The sequence below is a fragment of the Anastrepha ludens genome, chromosome 6 (assembly GCF_028408465.1).
Source record: "Anastrepha ludens isolate Willacy chromosome 6, idAnaLude1.1, whole genome shotgun sequence".
NCBI lineage: Eukaryota > Metazoa > Arthropoda > Insecta > Diptera > Tephritidae > Anastrepha > Anastrepha ludens.
Genome location: NC_071502.1, coordinates 127,547,097 through 127,565,311, shown reverse-complemented (window position 1 = coordinate 127,565,311; position 18,215 = coordinate 127,547,097). Strand labels below are relative to the sequence as shown.

General features: G+C 38.6%; 1 protein-coding gene across 5 annotated transcripts; it reads right to left on the bottom strand.

Annotated features, from left to right (window-relative positions):
• Positions 1 to 238: 238 nt before the first annotated feature.
• LOC128867409 (protein krueppel) lies at positions 239 to 6,692 on the bottom strand. Of its 5 annotated transcripts, none has more exons than XM_054108591.1 (2): positions 5,708 to 6,692; positions 239 to 2,968 (listed from the first exon to the last, which is right to left on the bottom strand). In XM_054108591.1, the coding sequence occupies exons 1-2, from the start codon at positions 5,742 to 5,744 to the stop codon at positions 1,338 to 1,340; spliced, it is 1,668 nt and encodes a 555-aa protein (XP_053964566.1). In that variant the 5' UTR covers positions 5,745 to 6,692; the 3' UTR covers positions 239 to 1,337. The 5 variants fall into 5 exon arrangements, with proteins under 5 accessions (XP_053964566.1, XP_053964569.1, XP_053964567.1 ...); XM_054108594.1 differs by lacking the exon at positions 5,708 to 6,692 and adding an exon at positions 3,211 to 3,311; XM_054108592.1 differs by lacking the exon at positions 5,708 to 6,692 and adding an exon at positions 3,143 to 3,290.
• Positions 6,693 to 18,215: the final 11,523 nt, after the last annotated feature.

Sequence of the window (18,215 nt, the reverse complement as noted above, 5' to 3'; positions counted from 1 at the left end):
GCAATGCTTGCCACTTGATGGTGTGACTCTTGCAGTTTTGTTAATTTTTCTGATGAGGAGGTATTGGAGGTATTTGGTTTTATAGTATTATCTTGTATAAATTTTCACCTGGCTCGGGAAAGTGAAAATAACAAAATGAATTTTAAATATGCCAAAGGCCAAATGAATTATAAATGAGTATTTTAAAGATTTCACTAGAAAACGGAACAACTTTAAAACAAAATTAAACAGTCAAACGTAAAAAAACATTGCTTGCTACTTTTCAGTATGAATTTTCAAGCATTTCGTATTTATTTTTATTAGCGTAACAACACCAAACGCACACTTTCAAATTTTAATAAAAAACTAAAGAGCTTAAATGTAAATGCTTCTTGAAAACTTAAAAACGCTGCAAATATAAACAATTAGCTTTAAATAAAACAATGTCTTATAAATACAATTTATTTTGATGTAACTTAAAGTCCATTTTGATTTTCTTTGCTGAGTTATTGATTTAGCTTTAATGCTTACAAACTAATAATTTCGTTTAAAATGTTTTCGATCAGTGCAAAAAATAATAAATTAAGTGTAATAAATAAGTCAAAATTATTATTCGAGATGTATTTGTATGTATTCAAGTAAATATATATGTATATACAAAAATTGTTTTTTGCTCTATTTTCAAAGCTAATTCTCATAAAAACTAAAAAGCTCTTAAAATAATTTATTTGAAGGTAAATTAACTTCACATTCAGACAAGAATGGAAATTAAAAAAAAATGGCACTGAGAAATATACATAAATTTCCGAATCCGCACTGAATCCCCGCGTCCCTGATTTTCTAGATTTTTAGTTTTGGATTATCATTTTTGTTTCTATGAATTTATATTAACAATTTACAAAACATATTTACGATTTCATAATTTCCTGTTCTTACAAAAATAGTCTATATTAACTATCTAGTTAGGTTTATATACGTTATACCAATACTACTGAGGGATATATTTTCTTTACTTTAAAATTCGTATTACAGTGGTTTCAATTCTCGACTCGTGTACTACAACTCTTCTCGTTGTAGATGCAGTATTGAGGTAATTGATGAGCATAACATTGAGTAGTACTTTATAGTGATATTTTTTAGTCTGCGCAAAGTTAACTCTAGAAGTTTCCCTCACTTTTTCAACTGTGCAGTATCTTGGCATGTTCGTCACCTTTTTTGCTAATTGTGACCAGTAATGACCGTAAGAATGTCGGCAGCAGCAGCAGAAGATTTCGGTTCGCCATCTGCCTTATTGAAAGTGATGACTTGGCTCCTTGGCGCTTTGAATCTTCTGAATATTGCTTCGCCAACTCCTCTTCCTATTCTATATGTGTGGAGTGCCTCGACGCCGACAAAAGATGTTGTTGCTGGCGCATGTAAATCGTCGCCACTCCTTCCAATTCATCGAAATCGAGATTATCGTGCAACATAATCATTGACTCTTGGGAGTGGGCAGCGTTAAATGCAGTGGCTATAGCAGCGGTGGCGTTGCTTCGATGCATGCTTAGATCTTCCGGTTCAGTTTGTTCGGGGATTTCGCTATGCATCGGCAAGACTTGTATTGGCTGGAAAGCACGGCGAAAGTTGTGCGCTCTCTTAGTGCTGTTCCGTCCAGCGTCAATACTTATATCGCTTTCAGAGAGATCAAGTGGTATGTCTTCCTCATCGTCATCATCGGGAGAGGCTTCAGCGATACTTAATGAAGCATCGACGCACGACATGGTGGAATGGAGTTGACTGTTGTGATGATGCTCCGAGAGTTCAAAGGTCGAGACTGAGGTATTAATTGGTTGGCTGATATCAATGGACTCCTCCGAACCATAGCTAGAGCCCAATGCAGATTTCTGATCACATAACGCGTAATCTCCACGAATACCACTGGGGCTGAATGCTGCATCAGGAGAGGTTGGCGGAGAATGAAGACCAGAAATGGTGTTCTGTCCACATTTATGATTTAGTAGGTGATGCCGTCGCCGGAATTTTATATGGCATTCAGGGCATTCAAATGGCTTCTCGCCATTGTGCATTAACATGTGCGATTTCAGCTGGTTGGAGTCACTAAATTTGCCGTCACAGATTTCACAGACATACGGTCGTTCACCAGTGTGGACTCGCAGATGACGGCGGAGGTTTGCCACTTGAACAAATTGGCGGTCGCAGTGTGAACAATGATAGGGTTTCTCACCGGTATGCAAGCGCATATGAGTTTTCAGGTGGTGGTCACGTGTGAATCGCTTGTGACATTCAGGGCACTCAAAAGGCTTTTCCCCAGTGTGCGTGCGCTCGTGGTTCTGTAACACATGTTTGTAGCCAAAAGAGCGTGAACATATTTTGCACGTGAAACTCTTATCTCGAGAAGGATCTTTTGTTGCCGATGCAGACATGGCAGCATCGATACGGCTGGGGCCGTCATGTGCCGAATTTGGTGAGGAGCCGGATGATGGCGGCGAGATGGGGCCAGCTGGACTATATAAGTCGTTGACGTTCATCGACATTACCATTGGCGGTGAAATCAAATCTTTCTTGACGGTAATTTTGCGAGGTTTTTTGGCAGGGAGATCACTATGCCCAGAGCCAGTTGGCGAGATGGTACTGTGGCACTGCTTATTGCTATTGGAGGGAGTCGTTGTTGGCGAATGTGGGCTCGCTGGTGGCGAATGTGGTCCAGTATTCAATGGAATATGAGGAATTGCACTAGGCCACATTTGACCAAAAATTGATGGATGTTGGGGGAATAGCTGGGAGGCCATAAGTGCAGCAGCTGCCTGACGATTTGCGGCAAGTAATTGTGAAGGTGACAGCATGCCGAAGGCGCTGGCGGCAGCAGTGTGCTGTAAACCGGGATAGAGACTGTTAGCGGATGTATTCGCAGACATTGGTGGTGACATGGAGAGGACATTATGTGTATCTATTTCGTCGCGCTTTATACCAGCTAGAGCTGCGGCTAAACCTAAAATAAAGAGGGAAAAGAAAAAGGCTGATTAGTTGAATGTTGCCAAGAAGAAGTAAATAATTATCAAAAATAAGTGGAGAAAGAAAAAAAACTAAATATTAAAATAAACCCAGAAAAGATAAAAAATGGCACCCATTGCCGGGCGGGAAATGGAAAAAAAACCGCACGTGCCAATACAAACAATAATAAATGTATTAGCCAAAGCACAAAGAGCACCAAAAGGAGCGTAGGCCCTTAACCTCTTTAGTCAAACGCATTGCCAGACGCGTGCAAAATGGTTAGACGAATGAAAATTGTGGGGTGAAAGCATTTGCGTGCAGTGCGTATTTGTTGTGTAAGATTTGCCAAAGCAACGAGAATGTTTTCGAAACATATAAGCATATAACGGGAAGCGGTAAATAAATGAAATATTCGATATGCGACTTTGTGTGGTGTGCATAATCTAAGAGCGCTGTGAAGAGCAGCACGGGTTCTCGAAGAGAAAATGTGAAAATACATATTGTAACAGCATACATACATATACATATTGTTAAAGCAGTTTAAGGCATACATATGAGCTCACATGTGAGCAAGGGAGTTTCACTCAATCGTAACACAAGAGTGCTTTCGATCAAAAGTGGTAATGTTAGAAACATGTGGAATATGGTAAAGCAAGAGCGCTCATTTGCACATGGTGTGGTTCATTTGTATATGTGTAAATTGTGTGTTTGCCGTCGCTGTTTTCCGTTAATTCGCTTATGTGTCAGTCTTATTTTTGGGGCGTGTGAACGAGTTAAACGCCGGGTAGGCAAAAATGTGTGAATATACAAAGTGTATGTTTGCAAGTGAAGCTGCAAACAGAATAAAAAGGTGGTTATCAACAAAATAAATAAACAAAAATGAAGAGCCACAGCGACAAATGTGAGCGACTGATGCACGCGATGATGCTCATGAAGAAGATGACGGCGACCATAAAGCTTTGGCCATTGAGACGTCGTAAGTGTGTGTAGCTTGTCTTCTTTTTTATATAGCTTTTTGTTGGAAAATTGTGAACTGTTGGTAAGTGTGGGAGAGGGTGGGCGTGCGTGGTGGAACGTGAAGCGCCATTGCTGCTGATTGTGACAGTCGAGAATGGCCGCAGTGCATGAGAGAGTGTGTGAGAAAGTGTTAAAGGGGTTGCCGAAAGTTTAGAGAATGGCGATATAAGCGTTCGTAGTGTGAATGCGGGCGATTCCTGTCTAGTCATTTAAAAGTGCACATGAGACTGTTGCGTGAAAATGGGGGATATAGAATGTGATTCGTATTGCTACAGCTGATTGTATTTAAACATGAAAATTTACATTGGATGAAATATAAATTTGTAGTCAATAAATTAAAATTAATAAATTAATTAAATAATTATTTAGTGAGTATCTAACTAATTCTAAGCTCGGGAAGGATTTAGCGAAAAAGTATAAAATTTGCGTAAAATTATTATTCCATATAGGAAAGATAATCAAGAAATTATGTATTTTCTTCATCGTTTTAGAAAATCTAATCTTTGAAATTGTATTTTATTGTTTCTTAGACGAATTAAATGTATTGCACGAAATTAATATTTTACATAAGGAAAAAGCGCGCTATTAAATATATACTTGTTTATTACAGTGTACAAAACTAGTCACAGCGTTTGAAGTTTTTTACTTGCAACTCAGTATGACAAAAAATGTTAACAAATGCTAAGAAATTGTTGTTTTTTACTTCACACTTTTTTTAAGACAGTATTTTTAAAAATATGTTCTTAATAGATAACAGTGGAATTAAAAATGAAATCTTAGGTTCTTGCTTTGAAAGTTAAATATTTTGAACGAAATTAATTTTTTAAATGAGCAAATTAATTAATAAAAATGTACTATTAAATATATATGTATTTTTTATTTCATTGTTTAAAAAACTAGGCCTATGTTTCGATATTTTTTGTTTGCATCTCAGCAACTTATGGCATTGTCTTTTCTCGCAATAATACAGTAGTTATTCTTATCTGCACAAGGGCTGTAAAATTTCGTGTACGCTTTACAATATATTTAGTCGCAATAGTTGTGCAAAAATCTTTAATTGTTACAAAAAATGGACGATTTATATTAAATGTATAATTAGCGCCAACTATGGATTTTTTACTTCAAGCTTTTTTCTAAGACAGCGGCCGCCGTAGCCGAATGGTTGGTGCGTGACTACCATTTGGAATTCACAGAGAGAACGTAGATTCGAATCTCGGTGAAACAGCAAAATTAGGAGGAGGAGCTCGGCCAAACACCCAAAAAGGGTGTACGCTCCAATTATATATACTTTTTTTTTCTAAGACAGTGTTTTTCCAAGAATGAATGTATGGCTGACTTCCTAAACGTGGCTTTTCAATTTAGCACTACGATATGAAAACCACTGCGATGCTTTGCATTATAAAATTCTGTGTTCGAGCGAGATGAAGTAGTAATAATGAAGAGTAGATGAAAACGTTTATGTTGTAAGAAAAGTAACTGAATAATACGCAAGCGATCTTCTATTTTTAAAGGAGAAGAACATTCTGCGATGAGCAATTTGCGCTTGTGATGCGTATCAATAACTTAACATTTAGGAACTTCAAACATTTAGGAACATTTGACTTTGTACTTATGCAGCGCAACTGACGTTTACAAATTCAACCTATTCTCCCCATCGTGTTATTTTCCACGTTCTTTAATTGATTCTAAACGAAATAAAAATGAGTTCTTAGATACTTACTTCGCGTCTGGGCGTCCTGCAGAAGCGAAATTGCCATCTTTTTTCTCCTTTCAATGTAATTTTAGTGGGTCCTACTAAGCCAGTAGGTCCACTTCTGTAAAGTCCCGAGGTCGTTTCTGGTTATTTGTTACAAAATAATTTATGCTAAGCCACTTAAACTCTGTGAAACTTTTGGTTGATATAAATTTAAAATCTTAAAAATGTATTGTTTTAAAGTCTTTGTGCCCAATTTTTGTTTTATTCTTGTTATGGAATTTAAGGTTGCTTGATGATCACTTTTTGTACTTTGAGGTAGTTTTACACTTAAATTATTATACTATGTTTTGTAGTTTTTCATTTCTTTTCCGGGTTTCCAAAAAAATTGCACAAAAAATTTACATAGATGAGGTAGTTTCTTAGTTTCCAATTTATTAATAAACTCGTTTTGTTAGTGAAAATTTGAGGTATTTCGTCTTAGGTTCCAATTTAAACTACTAAGATTTTTTGTTCAAAAAAGTTGCGCGTATTTCAATGGCTTGTTGCTTGGATGTTTCGTTCGGTACGTTCGTGATGCTCACGGCACGAGTTGTCGCAACTAAGTGAAATGATTTATGTGCCGTCGTGTCGATATATAATGACGCGACAGTAGAGGCGGCAGTAAATCTTAGTCAAAGGTGGCGCATCCTTTGCCACACCGAAGCTAGGTATTTCTTGTTTGCTTTGTTGCGTTTGATAAATAACACTTCTGCCTTAGTTATCGCTGTTGTACTTAATATTCCTCACGTTATTGTATAATTTTGCGCGTTATACTTATTTGGGTGCATTGAGCACTGCATTTATTGTTCTAATTGATTTCTTTGGTTAATTAATGAGTTATTAGTTATGTACATGGATGTGTGTTTATATAGAAAACTTCGTCATTTTTGTATGCAAAAGAAAATGTTGAAATATTCACTTCCACTCACTGCTAGAGTCAAATCACAACTGATACGATTCGGTTGCTTGTCACATCTTTAAGTAACCCTACAACAATAACATCCAGCCAGTGAAAAGGCAATACTAAAACAACAAAGCATTTCAACGGGGAAACCGCCACTCATAAGGAGGGTTGATTTCACGCATACACAAAACACTCACTCAGAGTGGTAGCGACAGCAACTAAATCAATGTTTGATGGCACAGCTCTTGCCAAAGTATATATATAGCTGATGAGCAACCACAGTAACAGACACCGTTGCAACGACAAAAACCGAGTCGGATGTGTCGAGCGAGAGTGTTTCGTGTGGAGCAAATCTGGAATGAGAGAGACAACACATTCAGTTCCTAGCTGTCTTAACAGCACAACTTATTTATAATATAAAATCCTATCGCTGAAAATGCTTAACAATTATACCTTTTCTCAATAAGGTGATGCATAGGCAGACCAAGTTGACTGAACTCATTCTCTCCATCCACATAACTAACTCAATTAACAGACTTATACAGGTATTTACTTCGTTTTGCTCATATCACTTAAACGGTTTCATTTTCCCTTTCTGACACAAACTCAGCACTGAATCTAACTTAGCAAAATTAGCGATCAATTCAACGCCTGTTACAAGGAGCGTCCTTGAACAATGCTTTAAAACTTAAATCTCCAAGTGAGTGCAATCTTTTTGTTAGTTATTTTGACGTGCCTTGGCCTTTTGATGGGCGTTGTGTTGTTTTACTCTAATAAATATTAAAAACAAATTCTATTTGACTCTTGATTATACCGCGGGTATCGAAAGACCAGTGGAGTACAAACAGACAAGGATATGTAGATATATATATGAAACATTATATGGAAAGACGTAATGTACTCAGTTTGAATGCTTATCTTTAGTAAAGGTATCGGTATTGTAAATATGCATGTCTCTAAATAAGCATTTCCCTTTACAATACCAGAATGCAGCTACGAGTTTTGCTATTCTCTATTATATCTAATACTTAAATTCGAAAGAAACTTAAATTGTTGTTCTTAGACAAATTCATCTACCTTTTCCTTCTAGTAAAGATAAATATAATAATATAGTTTCGGTCATCTTAGCAGGTAGCCCATTTCTCAATACTAATAGTGTTTTTTTTTTCGAAAAAATCTCATTCTATTTATGAAAAAAATTGTCAAAATTTTGCTATATGGGTATGTGAGAATTGAAAAAGAAAAATTCAACATTTCTTCAAATCATATATTAAATATATTAAATAGAACGATTTACTTCCATTTTTTGTAGCAATTTTCGCCCAACTATTTTAACGAACTTGTGTACACAGATAAACCAAAATCTGCTGGACAACGCTCACCCTCACTATTTGTAAAGGGTACAAGTTGCCACAACATAAGTCCAATGGAATATTTATAAATGATAAAGCGGCAATAGATTCTAGGTGTGGTCTTCTTTGAGATTTAAGACACCAAACGCTTCTTTAACAGCAATTGCAACAGCAGTACTTCGAGTATATTTATCTTAAAAACCATATGCGGTTCGTTTTAAGCCCCTGCAGTTCCGGGAGAACATCAAAACCCAAATCGCACATTAAAGAGAAATCGAACTTAAACATTTTTTAGGAATATACGCGTTATGTATTCACATAACCACATATTTTTTTAAATGCGAACATTATGAGCGTTTGCTGGAAGAACGCGATATTCCAAAGCATCAAAGTTTAAAAGTTTATACAATAATTGTTGATCGCTCCCTAGGTAAGAATAAATACATATTTTCTTCTAATGAGATAAGGCCTCAAATACAAAATAACTCAAATATGGCAATTACTCCAACATTAAAAGATACAAGCCGTATTTCCACTCCGATTCCCCTTCGTCAAAGCAGTTCGCAGAGTAGCCTCTCCTTAACTTATTTCCCCAACTTCCTCATACACTCTTTCGCTGCGTTCACTCTATCGCGCACAACCAACCCTGCACCTTTAACACTTCACCAAAACGCACACATCCAAACCATGTACCTACACGATTGTAAAGAAAACTGTATGTACATGTGCTTGGTGATTTACTCCTGCGAGTCTACTTTTTTACTTCCTTATTTATATCGTTTAGTGGTTGCAATATGCCGTCAACAGCGGCAGCAATGCCAATTTTATCACAACTTTTCTCCGTCTCTACCCGATTTTTACATATGTATATGTACATATGCGCTTGTCCATCACAATTTTATATAACATACGCACACTTAAAAACATGCATATTGTATACATTTCGTTTTTAAAAGAGTGGTGTTGCTGAGGACCTGGGCGCATACTCAGTAGAATAAACATACTCGTTGTTGGAATACTTTTTTTTTCACTCACCACCTTAGCGCCCACAATAGTCCTATGTATTGCGGACTCTGTTTATTTTTGAGTAACTTACTCAAATTTCTGCATGTCTACTTTTTTGTTGGTGCAAAAGGGAGGTCAACCACGGTCGAGTAAAAATACAATAGTAGCAGGGGTGGAGTAATTTGTGTGTTTTTAACACTTTATAGTAAGTAAAGAAGAGATGATCGATAATTTGATTTTTTATTTTTTTATTTTTTTATTTGAAAATTGGAAAAGTAATGAATTACAATCACAATGAATTAAAAAGCATTAGCGACTAGGCCATCAGCTTAGTAATATTACGAAATTTCTATTGGAAAATACTAAACCAAAATATGGATATCATGTTTTAAATTAAAGAATATCGTTAAATACTTGTCTTTAAACATCGATAGTTATAAGAACTAAGAAAAACCGTTGATCATTGAATGTCAAACATTTATGATCGAGCTTAAAAATTTTCTTAACATTAAAGTTACAGTTACAGCTTATTTATTTAAAAGGCACCGTCTGACTAAAAGTAGTTCAGTTAAGTTATTAAAACGCAGCGAGAACTGCAGCCAAGTAAATTAATCAGAACTGTTCCTAAATACCAGGCACATATTAAGGTTAGGTTATGGTGGTTGTCACTGTCCATGAGGATGTAGGTGGGCCCACTTACGCCCTCATTCGACCTAAACCAGCAATTGCTTGAGGATAATGGGATGCCCATATACTGGCTGATTTAAATTCAGCTTCCCTCCTAGCCATCTCCATCCGCAATGCAATTTCCGTGGTGCACCAGTTAGCCAGCTCTGATAGAATAGCTTTGTATGCACATTTGTTCCTACATATGTATGTATGTGGCTAAGTAATATATATTAATTGTCCTGGTTAGTTCTACAAAAATAAGCGATCAAGCTAATCGGGTAAACTTAGATAATAATTTTAATTTAATTTTTACACAACATTCATATATACAAATGTATTAAAACTTGAGATCCTAATCTTAATTTTTTTTGCAAAAAAAGTATTACAGACCTTTTAATACTTCAAGAAAGTTCAAATTATTTATTACGTCAAGTTTATTTTGTCAAGTGATTTACATAGTTAAGTGTTTTGTAACAAAAAGATATTATGGCTATTAATTATTTATTTATTTATTTGCATTTCGCTTTGTTTGATATTTTTGAAGAGTTTGATTAACTTATTTACTGAAATGAGAGTAATCGAAAAATAATACGTTTGTTTGTTTACTAAAAGAAATGCCAAATCACTGAACAACTTATCAAATATTGTGTATTTTGAAAGGGGGGAAATATGTAAATATTTGAATATATTAGATTTTGAGCTACGAAAAAATTCTTCGATATCCCGCAGCGAATTAATTGGATTTTCGCTTATCACTCTCAGGCGCAGCTAAATATTTCGTTATCACCACGGAAAGTTTCAAGCAGTCAAACAATATTTGAAATTAATTGTGAAAAAATACTTCATATTTATAGAACTTTTCATATGAGCAGCTCCTACTTACATACTACAATATATACATATGTATGCGTGTGTGTGGTATTTTGCTATTTCGTATTTGCAATTTCACCAGGACGATTTTCGACCTTATAAGAGTCTTAGGGCGACGATACAATCTTTAGTTCACCTTCCACGCTGGAGTTTATGTGATATTGCTCAGGAAATGGAAAAGACTGGAATTATTTTTTAAGTGTGCAAATAGCTTATCTACTATTCGCATATACATATATGTATGTGATTCGAAAATATCATTTTTAGGTAAGGCGATTTCTTAGGTTATGATCTATCGGAAGTAATTTGGTTCCGCAAAGCAATATCTTCGAATGTAGCACAGCAGAGTTTTTACAAAACGTAAAGGGGGCGAGATAGTCGAGTATATGGTTGGTTTTCATGCATAATATAGGTAGATATGTGCCTAATGTTCGGTAACTCAAATGAAAGTTTAGCAAACAAAAGTTACGATATTTTGCTGCGCAGTATTCCCCTATGGGAAATGTAACTACAAGGAAGGTAATGGAATCAAGACCCATGATATTAGCATGCCCTGAATATTTTTAGATTTTCTTTCTTTAGGATGGATCTCTTTATTATATTCGAAATCAAAGTAGGTTTTACATTAAACAATTTACTGTTGGAAAAATATTTGTTGAGTAAGAAAGGTGAAATGCTTTAACTATTACATCACAATATGCAATTCCAGTCAAAATGATTTTTGCCGACAGGAATTTATTATGGAAGCAACTAGCAAGAAAGGCCTTGAGAGCCTTGAAATACGAAACTAAGAAGGGAGGTATATATAAAATTCCATACTCGCGGTGATTATATGAGGTTGCGCTTACTGATGATGACGGCTATCTTGGGAACCCAAATTCTTATATGAAATAATTCTCAAAAAATATGAAATAAATCTCAGAGTTTCTTGACCTGAACTCAACATCAACAAAGGAACTATTCATAGAAAACTTCTTTAACTTTAAGCATCCAAATCTCGTGACACGGAAATGGTAGGCAACTTCTTAGTTTTTACTATGATTCTTTGAGGAGAGTTAAAAAATATATCCCCTTAAGATTGTGCCCAAAAATTGTCTGAAATGACCATACAAGTTCTCTTCCCCTATCTCACAAAAATAACATGCAACAAAATTTATTCATGCGAACATTTCAATATTTTCGTGGTCTGAACCAGTATTAACTGACAATATTATGTGTTAACGATTTTCAATGGAATACTATTGTTCCCACTTCGTTTGCGTTATGCAAAATTTTTTCTTTTCCATATTTCTCACTCATTTCTTTATTTGCTGTTTTTAATATGGCGGTTCAAGCAGAGATTGCATTCGAGGAAAATATCCATCAAGTAATTTGATATGCTCCCACTTTCACGTAATATTGCATACCGCCGAAGTAACAGACAATTGGCAGACCGGACTTGAAATTATCAGCCTAGTGATTATTGAATAGCTATTAGAGCACTATCAACACCACGACTGCAACGCAGGCATCTTCAATATGCATCAAATTGCAACGGACTACTTCGGTCACAATATGAAAATTTGCGAAGCGTGTCGATCTGTTAAAGGAATACCAATTAACATACCAAACAAGAAATACCTTACGAAATTGTGAGATATTAGCTTCGGTGCCCTTCATTGCCCTGAACAACAGTGCAGTTTACGACTACACTTTCACATTTCTACTGATACAATAACATGTCCTTGGCGTCATTACGTTAAAAAGTCAATTCGCATAGACACGCGCGTTTAATGCTTTATGGCGTAACTTTAAACAGAGCTCAGCATTGATTTTCAATGAAACGGGCAAAGAAAAATTAGTAGAAGTAAAATTTTTTAAACTATGTTTCACTTATTTAAGCTTGAAAGGCTTCTATTTTTACGAATTTTTGGCTATTATGCTTCGAAAGAGCTACTTATGCCAAACAACGTTATAAAGGTTTTTCCGATAAGAGATGTTATTTTGATAACATATCAATGGTTTCGTTGCTTGTGTGGCACGTAGCGCCGTCTTCTTAAAAATAAACGTTGTCCAGATCAATACCATCCAATTCCGGCCATAAAAAGCATTAATAATCTCTCCATAGCGCAATCCATTCACCGTAACTGTTGCTCCACCTTCATTTTCGAAAAAGTAAAGTCCAATGACTCCGCCACGTTGAGGATAGATAGGCTTTTCAAAAATATCTCTTGGATTTTCTGAGCCCCAGATCCGACAATTTTGCTTGTTGACGAAGCCACCGAGGTGGAAATGGGCCTCATCCCTCAAGATGATTTTACGATGAAATTCCGGATCATTTTCATGCAGTTCAACGACCCAATCAGCAAAGACACGACGTTGTTGATGATCGGCCGGCTTAAGTTCCTATGTTAACTGGACATTAAGACCCAAATCTTTATGCAAAAGACGGTGTAATGACGTTTGTAATGACTTTCGGCTACAACAGCTATATTTTCGGCTGTTCTTGAGCGACGTGCACGGGTTTTATTCTACACATTACTTGTCCCAACAGCTCGAATTTTTTCACCAATTTCGGTATTGCGGTCCGACAAGGTGCTTCACGATGACCAAAAAATTTTCGAGTTCATTTGCTGAAGGTAGAGCAGTACAAATGCAAAAGCGCGCTGAAGAGAAATCCGAGAAGTTGCATGCCTGAAGGGAAACTCCTTTGTTGCATATTCCAAAAGTGGAGTTAAACCAAAAATTATATAACCACTTTATCAGCCACTACTATCGGCCTATAAGCCTAACTTCTTTCTTCCTTAAACCTTCGAAGGACTAGTTGATTCCGATATTAAGGAAAGGATATGACCCGACCTAATATCTGAAGTTCAAAATGCTAATACGAAAGGTAGGTCCATTGAAATTGCTCTGTATAAAGTTTTACTTCAGATAGAAAGAGCAATGCATTTCAGTGAAAACGCAATTGGAGTCTTTCTTGACACATCTGGGGCTTTCAACAGTGTTTCGAACGAAGCACTGATTGAAGGTCTGGGGTCAATTGACCCACATCCATCGATACAAAACTGGATCGGCAACCTATTGAATTGTCGCACAGTGGTAACAGAATGGGGTCTTTAGTAATGTATCGGAGAGCTAATAAAGGTATACCAGAAGCAGGTGTACTCTCTCCTCTACTGTGGGCTTTTGTAGTAGCAGGATCTTACTTAAGATGAGAAAAGAAGGATTAAAGTTAACTGTATAAACAGATGACCTGTCCATCATCATCTCAGGAAGATGCTTAAACACTAAGAATCAAGTTCTTGAAGAGGCACTTAAGGAACTCAGCAAGTGGGCAATTGAAGCGGAACTAAAAGTAAATCCTGAGAAGACGGACTTAGTACTGTTCACTAGAAAGTAAAAGATTGCGAACTGGACCCCAGCTAGGCAGGATAGCATTACATTACAGGTTAAGACATACTTATACTAAGTACCTAGGAGTAATGTTGGATAGCAAACTGATGTGGAAGCTCGATGAACGAAAAAAGCACTCAGTGTTCTATACGCCTCCAGGAAAATGGTTGGTAAGTTAGGGGCTTATCTCCACGACTTTCACATTGGATTTACATTGCGGTGGTAACAGTAATACTCTATGGCATTTAAGTATGGTGGACAAGTTTGAAAAAGGAGACTACGCTAACAAATTGGAGAAAGTACAAATAGTTGCAGAGCTGTGTATAATAGATGTAATGCGCACCACTTCTACAACGGCACTGGGCAAGATATTGGCCTTCTTCTAATAGGTTAGGTTAGGTTAGGTTATAATGGTTGCCCAGAGAGTAGGGCCCACTTGGACGAAATAGTTTGGTTCGTCCTTTGGGATACCATTTAAGGACAGAGAAGGGGGAGGAAGGGAAGGGATGGGGGAGTTGTGAGTGATTGTGGACTACGAACGGTGACTAGTCCGCGGTTGTGTTAACCTCATTATGCTGCTGATGTAGTTCATCAGATTTTTGTTATCAACACCTGCTATATCAGCAGGCGCAGAAAAGAAATGAGAACCAAGATACTTAAATCTTAATCCCGCGAAGGCTGGGCAGCTAAGGAGCATATGCTGAGATGATTCCACCTCATCCTCCATGCAGCTGTCGCAAAAAGGACTCGAAGTGATTCCGAGTCTCACGGCATGTGTACCTCGCGGACAGTGCCCCGTGATGATGCCCACGAAATTTGAGAGATGACATTTTGTCATTCCCAGGATATCCCTCGAACGCCTCCTATCCAAACGTGGCCAGAAGGACTTCGCGACCCTACACGTTCGTGTATTTGCCCAGCGTTCGCTGAGTTGGTGCATAGCCCATCCTTCCAGGAGTAGAGCGCAGGTTGTCAAGGGGATCCCGATCCTCTCCTTTCGCGGGCACATTGCCCCACAGGTCCCCTGTCTGGCCAGCTCGTCGGCTTCGCAGTTTCCTGCAATGTCACTGTGACCAGGTACCCAAATTATCTTTATGTCGAAGAATTCTGATGCAATCGAGAGTGAGACCAGGCATTCCCTGACAGCTTCGAATGCACCATAATAGAGCCTAGGGCCCTGATGGCCGCTTGGCTATCGGAGTAAATATTTACCCTCTTAACAGTTGTTACGCAAGTAAGTAGCCAGTCAGCTGCTTCTTTAATTGCGGCCACCTCTGCTTGGAACACACTGCAGTGGTCCGGTAGCCTGAATTTGAGTTTGATGGGGAGCTCTTTGCAGAATACTCCTCCTCCAACCCTACCGTCCAACTTCGAGCCATCCGTGAACAGGTTAACGAGGCCCTGTCCCCAGGTGTTGCCCCCGGTCCACTCCTCCCTTGGTGGAATATGGGTAGAGAAACTTCCACTTGGACTTAGCGAAGGCACACACTGGTCCGTCGGCGAGGGGATGAACTCAAAGTTTCTGAGGATGCTTGAGTGCCCATATGTGAGGTTGAGCTTATAGCCCAAGCCCCTCAGTCTGATTGCGGTACGAGCAGCGGCAATTCTGCCTGCGATGTCTATAGGTACCACGTTCAACATTACATTAAGCGCCAGAGTAGGAGTAGTTCGAAGCGCCCCACTGATTCCAATGAGTGCAGACCTCTGGACTCTCTCTAGCTTTTTAACTGATGTCGTTATCTCTAGTGAGTTCCACCAGACAGTGACTCCATATAACAGAATTGGCTTTATTATGGTATTATAGGGCCAGAATACAACTCTGGGCGAGAGGCCCCACCTTTTGCCAATTGCGCCTTTGCACCCATACAAGGCGATTGTTGCCTTCCTTACTCTCTCCTCAATGTTGGGCTTCCACGTCAGCTTACTGTCAAGGATTAGACCTAGGTACTTCACCTTGTCAGAAAGCACCAGCGGAGCGCCCCCCATCGAGGGGAGCTGAGCTCTGGGTATTTTGTATTTCCTCGTGAAAAGGACGAGCTCCGTCTTAAGAGGATTCACTGATAAGCCGCAATCTGCTGCCCATCGAACAACTACGTTCAGATATCCCTGCATTAAATCATACAGGGTATCTATAAACTTTCCTCTAACAATTAATGCCACATCATCCGCGTAGGCAATCACCCTACAGCCCCTCCTCACCAGCTCCTCCAGCAAGTCATTGATAACAATGATCCAGAGGAATGGTGAGAGAACCCCGCCTTGCGGCGTGCCTCTGCTCACCTGCCGGCGGAGAGAGACGCCGCCCCACTCTGACACGACCGTTCTGTCGCTGAGCATTCTGTAGATAAATCTGGAAAGGTCGGCTCCGACCCCCAGCCTACCCAGAGCTTTCGTGATTGCCTCCGGGAGAACGTTATTAAAAGCCCCCTCAATGTCGAGGAAGGCGCCAACTGCGAGTTCTTTCTGATATAGAGATTCCTCAATATCTTTAACAATTGTGTGCAGAGCAGATTCCACTGATCTGCCCTTACAGTAAGCATGTTGGGTGTGCGACAAACGCCCCCGAGGAATTTCGCTTCTTATGTGTAGGTCAATCAATCTCTCAAGGGTTTTCAGCAAGAAAGATGAGAGACTGATTGGCCTAAAATCCTTAGGGGAGACATGTGAGCTCTTGCCAGCCTTGGGTATGAACACAACCCTCACAGCCCTCCAAGATCCCGGTATATAGCCCCTGGCTATGCAGCTCGCATAGATAGGGCTCAGCCAGCGGCATGATACCACTACAGATTTCTGTAGTTGGGCAGGTATGATGCCATCAGGACCAGGTGACTTGAAGGGCCCGAAGGAGCCAATGGCCCAGGCCAAGCGGTGCTCATCCAGCAGCCAGCCCCGGTTCTGAAGACAGATTGGTGTACTTCCCAAGCTGGTGCTGCTGGATACCGGATTCGTTGGAAAATGAGCGTCGAGAAGCATTTTTAGTGATTCCTCGCCGCTCATCACCCATCGTCCCGATTCATCCCTCAGGTATCCCAAGGGAGCCGAGCTCCTCGTGAGTATTCGTCTGAATCTTGAAGACTCATGACAGCCCTCCACGCTTCCACAGAAGTTCCTCCAAGAGTCCCTCTTGGCCCTCCTAATTTCGGACTTGTTCTTCTAATAGACTTAGTAGCAAAAAGTTCTGCAAAGAAGTCTGCACTTAGGCTATTGACAACATACAACTAGTTTAAAGGCCTTATGGCCACAGCGGCATTTGTAGAAGCTTAAATGCTAACTCGGACTACGCTATTCCTCTAGCTAATTTAAACAGGGAACCAAAGTCAGTATTACAAAATACTTTTGTACATACTTTTAACATATACACAGACGGCTCCAAACTTTTACATTGACAGCCAAGCAGCCATCAAAGCAATAGCAGCGATAATAACAAACTCGCACTGCCTGCACAGGATGCATGAGCTAGAAACTCAGAAACCAGCCGGTATACAACCACATCTCTGCAAACAACAACTGGATATATATGCAGGAATGATTCGAGAAGCGAACTCAAGAGGGAAAGAACCAACTCATGGAGGATCGCGAAAATAATGCTTCGCTGGCACAAAATCAGGTCTGCAAACTACATTTTATCACTTCCTAGGAAAGAGTGTAAACTTGTAGTGGGGATACTGGACACTGTCTCACTCCATCGTATGCGGCCAAACTGAAGCTATTGCAGAACGATACATGTACATCTGTAATGAAGTCAACGCGAGAGGAATTCTGGAACACCTAGTCTGTCATTGCTCTACACATAAGAAAACACTAATAAACTGCCTAGGTTCTGAATGCCAACCTTAAAGAAGGGGATCAAAAACGTAGCAACCTACTTAAATTATCAAAAGACAAAATACAAAATTCTTAAACTCTCCATACAAACACTTGATATCACTTGGATAAATTTATGGCCTATATGTGACCTACAGGATGAACCAAGTCCAACCAAACCTAACATGTATGTACATATGTATACAACTTTTATATTGCAATGTTTTTATTTAGTGGCTTTGTCTAGCTTATAGGGGCTATAGAGTAATTTTCTTCTAAATCGAATAGACCAATTGTAAATCATTTATAATACCTTAGTAAATTTTCCGAATTTCTGATTCGCAACTGATTGAGATTCTCAATGGGGAAAATTATCATTATGATAAACTTTTGCGTTTCATTAAATATGTCTCTAGATATTTTATATAATAAAAGAGTTTCACTGGTTTTAAAAACCGTAAACCGAATAATTGTTTTGCACGAAAAATAAATCGACAGGCGGCTCATGCCACTG